Below are 6718 nucleotides of genomic sequence, written 5' to 3' on the forward strand. Positions count from 1 at the left end.
AATAATAATAATAATAATTAAAACATGTAAATAACTATTAAACCATTTAATATTATTATAATATTAATTTAAATATTCAGACTGTATATTTCTAATAAGGCTCATTAATCTTTTCGTTTTAGCTCCATTTATAATAACAAATCGATTTTATATTAACTAATAATATATATTATGCACATTTATATTATTATTATTATTATTATTAATTTGCACTACACATAATGCAAACGTGAATTAGATACAATTTTATAAAAAAAAAAAATTATACATAAATTCTTTTTTACAGAATTTAAATAATTATACATAAATCGGATGATTAAACAGTGAAATTATTTATTATGATTAAGGCAGTTACAGTTAAATTTATTTCCGGTTTAAAACCGGAAGTATGTTTTATATAAAAAAATATTTTATGTATTTTTTAAAATAAAACATTCAATATTAAGCGATGTATAGTTGTACCGGCGGGAATATTGAATGAGTGTAAAAAAAAAAAAAAAAAAATTTTAAGGTTTTCTCTACTACCCCCTTAAAACTCTCGAAGATGTGATTTTCTTATTTTTCAATTAAATAAATAAAAATAAATGCTATTTATTTAAAATGCCCCCGAACGAAAAAAATTTAAATACAAGGCGATCTGTTGTTTTTCACGACAAGCAATCATTTTCAAAATATCCATAAAAAAAAAAAATAAGAAAAAATTCTGATCATAAGTACATAAATTAATCTATTAATTATTTAAATTATATATATATATATATATATATATTTGGCACCAGATCAACAAATTATTAAATGAATAAATTAAATTATATATATATATATATAAATATTCTTCTTACACGACCCTGTACCAATTTTCATAACATAAAAATTATTTTAAAAAATTGCCAAATCAATTGCCAAATCCCCTCGTATATAATTAATAATTAAAAAGAAAAATAACATTTTTTTTTTTTTTTTTTTCAAAAAGCACTTTCTCTCTCCTAAGATTACAAAAGAGAGAGAGAGAGAGAGAGAGAGAGAGAGAGAGAGAGAGAGAGAGAGAGAGAGAGAGAGAGAGAGAGAGAGAGAGAGAGAGAAACTAATTAAAAGAGTTTCAATTGAGAAGCAAAACTCAGCTAGATACGCTTTGTATAGGTATGACCATGCTTTCGTCAATTTTTCTTAATTTTCTTATTCTTTTCCATTCTCCCGTTGAATAATTCATTTGAAAATGAGTTTCTACCATCATTGTCAAATATGTACCATCAGTCTGCAAAACGTTTTCTTGATTTTCACTCAGTTTAATCGTGACTATATTTCCCAAATGCGGACATGGATTTTCTATTCAAAACAAATAACAATTAATAACAAGTATATAAATGATAGTTTTTTTTTTTTTTTTTATACCTCTTGATCCAGCCATAAAACCTAATATAAGAGCCTTTTCAGGCCTGGTAACTTTATTAGCTACTCTAAACATTTCTTGGGCCTCCAACATTTGCTCTCTCTGTAAAAAAAAAAAAAAAAAAAAAAAAAAAAAAAAAAAAAGAAAAATTTTTTATGTTTTGTAAAAAAAAATTAAACGAGATTTAATAAAATGAAACCAACCGTCAACGATAGTCCTCTTCTGAGATTTGACTGTTGTTGATTAGGCACTGTTGTCACTAATGTAGGCTGAGCTATCCTATACTGCGTAACACCTTGTTGCCTTTGAATAATAACTTGCGCTGGAGTTCCATTTGGTGTCTGAACAGTCTGTAGAGGTGTCAAATCAGGTACGGGAGGTGTTGACTAAATTAAAAGTTTTTTTTTTTTAATTAATTAATTTTTTAATATATATATTTTTTTTTGCAGGAAATATTTTACAAATTTCTTACCTGACTGATAGCGGGACTAACGGGGGTCAAAGGTGTAAGCACGGATGCATTTGTTTGAATAACGGTGGCAGTTGAAATTTCCTGAATGGAAGACGGAGTCACCGCCGTGCTTGAGGCCACTGGAGTTGAAGGCGTAACGGGAGTAAGAGGAGGCATTGGAGTTGTTGATACTGTAAGTAAAAAAAAAAAAATTTTTTTAATATAAAAATAATAATAAAAAGTTTTGAAATATGATAAAATGTGCTTCTTACCAATTTCTCTAATAACGCTTTGGCCAGAAGCAACAGGCGTAGGTGGATTTAAAGAAGTTAATCCCACTGCATATTCTGGAGTAGCTGAAGATTCTGCAGCTTTCAATGCAGCTTCTTCTGAAGCCTTTTTAGCATCTTCTAATTCTAAAAATATTTTAAATTTGCATTTAAAAAATTGTACCGAAATACTCTCAATTCAAATTCTATAACCAAATTTTGCTTACCTTGCATTCTCTTTCTCTTTTTAGCTTGAGCATAACCCATGGGTTGCTCATTTATATCTAATAACTTAATACCTCCATCTTTTCTCTTCATGACACTTTTACCTAGTGGAGTTCTACTCATACTAGTATTTGTCAATGGAGGACTCCTAAATCCACCAGTTGGAACACGAGATGGAATTCCCTTTAATGGAGCTATAAAAAAAAATTTTTTTTTAAAAACATGTTTAATATTTCGATGGTGGATATCGATTTAAATAAGGTTGCTTGAAAAAATTTCATTTAAATTAATAATAATGTGATTTACTTACTAGTATCAGTTACTTTTCTAGGCATTCCTCTAGATCTTAGAGGTATTGTCGGTGCAGGACCTTTTTTAACACTATTCTGTACATCTGTTGATTTTTGAAGTAATTCAGCTCTAAGTGCAGCACTCTTTGGTTTTCTTTTTAATGTAAAATGTTTAACTTGTGCTGGTTGTTGCCCAACCAGAGACAATAAAGCTGGCTTACTAAGATAATGACATTCTAAGGGAAGCATTCCTAAATCAGCTTTTTTTTTGACTGAAATATAAATAAACCAAATTTATTTGTAAAATCGACAATCGACAAACGATAATTTTATTTTATAGTTTTAAATGAAATCTTTGAATTAGAGTACGAATATATATATTGACCATAAAGAGAAGTTTTCTTACCTAATTTTTTTAAATCATTTACTAAATCAGAAAAAATTCTTTTATTTTCTTCAATTTCTCTAATATCGGAATTGAGAGAACCAGAACCAGGTAAAGTTTTCATAATTTCTGCCAGCATAGAAACCCATGGCTCTGAATCCATTTGGGCTACCTCCAAAATTTCTTCCAATTCAACTCTCCACTAATGTAAAAAAAAAAAAAAAAAAAACATTTTTTAAAAAATAAAAACAAAAAAAAGAGCGAATTTTTCAATAAGAATATTTTGTTTGATTTTTATTTGTATTAAATACTTTGATTACAAATAATTTAATTACTTTTAAACAGATTTTTCTCTTATAGTTATTTTTTCTAATTAAACTGCACAAATATTCGTAATTCTCGTTGACGATAAAAATATAAAAACAAATTTTTAAAGAGAGAGAACGTATTTCAAAAAAATTTTGTTCAATGAAAAAGAAAGTCAAAATTTTAATAATAAACAAACCTCATCGACATTACGCCTTGGAATATGAAAGAAACTAAGTAAGAGTTTTAGTTTAACTTGCGTTTGTAAATCAGGAAAACAGTCTTTAATGTTCCTTAGAACTTCGGCGTTCAGTTGAGAGCATATTGAGCCGCCAGTCCATGAATCGTTAGACGTGCCGAGTTTATTGTGAAGCCATAACGATGTATCACTATCACGGACATTCGCCATTATAAGAACTCTAGTTTTTTATTAAGTCGCGAGGGTGCGCTTCTTAACGCAGAATTAATAAAAAACTCATTTCCGGTTTTTCGATTTTTGTAACCGACATTGTATAAACTCTTTTTGTAGATTGAATAAAATTTCAAAAAATTATACATAATCATTTAAAAAATGAATTGATTGAAAACTAAAACGTTATTAGTTAATAAGTGAAAATTTTTTAAAAATGTGTTTCGCATACAGCATAGTTTTTTTCGTCAGTTTCCGTTAATAAAAATTACAATGAGTATTTAATTTGATTTTTTTTTTTTTTTAAGTTAATTTTTCTAAAAACAGTTATTTGGTGTTATAAAAAATTATCAAAAGGTATTTTTCAATTTAAAAAAAAATGATTATTCATTATGATAAATTATTTCTTTACATTAGTACTTGTCTCTCATATATTCCGATATAAAATCGTTCTATTTTGATTTTTCAAAAATTAACGGTATCATATGGCTAAAGTTATCCGTCATGTTTCGTTGGTAAATAATTTAGAAAATTTTACTCGAGAAAAAAAAAATGAAAAAAAAAATTGAAATAATTGAAATTTGAAAATGAATATACATTAAAAACCAATTAGAAAAATACATATAACCCATGTCATCGAAAGTGGAAATCTGTAAAATCAATGTCATGGTATGTAATTAAATGTAAATACGAATTCATAAATATGTCAAGTCGTTCAATTAAAATCGTTTAAAAAAAAAAAATTAAAATAATTAATTTTTTTTGAATCAGGATGATAAAAATGAAACTGAGTCTTTGCGTCTCAGATTAAGAGAGGTGGAAGATGAAAATCAAGAACTCAGAGCTCAAAACATATTGCAAAATCGTACAATAATTGAAATGAGAAATGAAATATTTTTATTAAGAATTCAAATAAATGAAATGAATGATTCAAATCCTTTACTAAGGGAAAGAGTAAGAAATTTAAGTGAGCATATTACAACAAATTCAACGGGAGCCGGAAATGATTCAAACGTTAGTTTAATTACAACACCACCATTAATGGCTCCAGCTCATTCTCCAACTCTGATACCACCACCTCTTTCTTCAACTAGATACAGGATAAGTCCACGACAGGTAATTTTATTGTTTATTTTACTGTACCAATAACAACAAAAAGGTTGAATAAATTACTCTGATAGAAAACAGCACAATTTACATAAATTGAAAAAGTTGCTTAGGATAATGAAAATGTTTTGAATTGTAGGTGGGAGCCGGAGAAGCTATTACGACTCCTCTTGGAGTGTCTTTATCAAGTCCTCCTCGTCGTATAAAAAGAGATTCCAGACAAGGTTTCTATAGATCAACAAGAACACCTTACAGAAGGTTTGACGTACCTGAACCGGGGCCATCATCCGCAGCTCAATTTTTATCATCGAACAGACCTAATTATTTTGTAGGATTGAGAATAATTCCACAATTTCAAACGTCTTTCATTTGTGCACAAAATCAAGCACCATATTACAGTGATAGCGCATCAGATTCATCCGGTTCCGATGAAAATCCTCAAATTTTTAAAAAAATAAAAATGAAAGTTTTCAATGACGAACAACATTTTAAAAAAACAAACTCCTTATCACGAGATTTTGAAATTTTTAAAAACATAAAAAATTTTCAACCTAATAAAGTTCGTCAAACTATTTTTAGAAATTTTGCACTTCCCAACACGAGTGGAAAAATTTTTTTTTCAAGTACACGTGATAAAAAAAATCGGGAAAATGTAGGTTTGTTAGATTATACGTTACCATCGACAAGCACAAATCAATCGAATTTATTCAATCCAACAAATTCTAAAGGGATAAATGATCAAAATAAAGAAATAAACGGGATGAGAAATGGACATACTAAACTATCAGATGGACCGCAATACACTTTTCCAGCAAATCACGAGGGTCTCCATCACAGTACTTCACCTCCGGTTGTTGGACAAACAAACGAAAGCATTCGTTTGAGAAAATCAAAAAAGAATATACCATACTGCAGCACGATTTACACTCAGTCATCGCAAAAAGAAGATAAACACAGCAACAGCAACAAAAACAACAACAACAGCACCAACAACACATGCAACAAAATTAAAAAACCAAAAGAAGAAGAATTAAATTTTAATAATACATCAAATTTAAACAAATCAAAAGGTGAAATTCAATTAAATACAAGAATAAATAATGATTCTCTATCAAATTCAGAAGAAACAGTCAGACCTTCGAGTGGTAAACTATCAACAACAGTATTTGCCATTGAAATTTCTTCAGATCTTGAACAAGATGGTTTTCAGGGAGATGAAAGTTCGAATTGTATGACATCAAATGAAAATTCACTTGAAAAAATTAATTTGAGCGAATCGAATTTAGAAAAAAAATAAATATATACATAAATAAATATCATTTCGTATTCGATTTATTTAAAAAAAAAAATTCTTTTTAAATTTCAATTAAATTAGTACAGTTAGTTAAAACTATGCACGCCATTTTGAATTTTCAAAAGTTCGATTCCGTTTATTTTACATATACAAACGCAATATTTTTTACTACTCAAACATCAACAATTAAAATTAAAATTAATTTCTCACTCCGAAATTTATTTTTGTCATTTTAATTAATAAATTATATTTTTTCGATCGTGTTAATTAATATTAAGGTTAACGGAAAACGTTTTTCCCCCTGCCCTCCCCTCCCCATTTTTTTGTGTAATAAAAAATTAAAAATATTTGCCGTTGAGTAATTTAATTACATCGATGTTCAATGTTTGCATAATACTAATATGTAATTGACATTCAGAAATCTCCGCATTTCATAGAGTAATAAAAATTGAACCAATCAAATAATTCGTTGAGAAAATATTTGAATTTGATTCGCTCTATGGTTTTCTCGAACGAACATTCAGAACAAGTGTGCGAGTCGGTGAGCGTGTGAGCGTTTATGTGTTCTTGACAAAAAAAATTTATTCTTTTA

The 6718-nt window shown here is 28.1% G+C and overlaps 2 protein-coding genes across 2 annotated transcripts; one reads left to right on the forward strand and one right to left on the reverse strand.

Annotated features, from left to right (window-relative positions):
- Nucleotides 1–1117: 1117 nt before the first annotated feature.
- Phum_PHUM434080 (Negative elongation factor A, putative) lies at nt 1118–3725 on the reverse strand (the record flags this gene model as incomplete). Its single annotated transcript, XM_002429429.1, has 9 exons — nt 1118–1326; nt 1393–1492; nt 1594–1776; nt 1863–2032; nt 2114–2257; nt 2338–2529; nt 2646–2897; nt 3032–3212; nt 3516–3725. The coding sequence occupies 9 exons, from the start codon at nt 3723–3725 to the stop codon at nt 1118–1120; spliced, it is 1641 nt and encodes a 546-aa protein (XP_002429474.1).
- Nucleotides 3726–4355: 630 nt separating this feature from the next.
- On the forward strand, nt 4356–6129 carry Phum_PHUM434090 (uncharacterized protein; the record flags this gene model as incomplete). Its single annotated transcript, XM_002429430.1, has 3 exons — nt 4356–4394; nt 4497–4841; nt 4972–6129. The coding sequence occupies 3 exons, from the start codon at nt 4356–4358 to the stop codon at nt 6127–6129; spliced, it is 1542 nt and encodes a 513-aa protein (XP_002429475.1).
- Nucleotides 6130–6718: the final 589 nt, after the last annotated feature.

The sequence above is a fragment of the Pediculus humanus genome, genomic scaffold (genome assembly GCF_000006295.1).
Source record: "Pediculus humanus corporis 1103172108202 genomic scaffold, whole genome shotgun sequence".
Lineage (NCBI taxonomy): Eukaryota > Metazoa > Arthropoda > Insecta > Psocodea > Pediculidae > Pediculus > Pediculus humanus.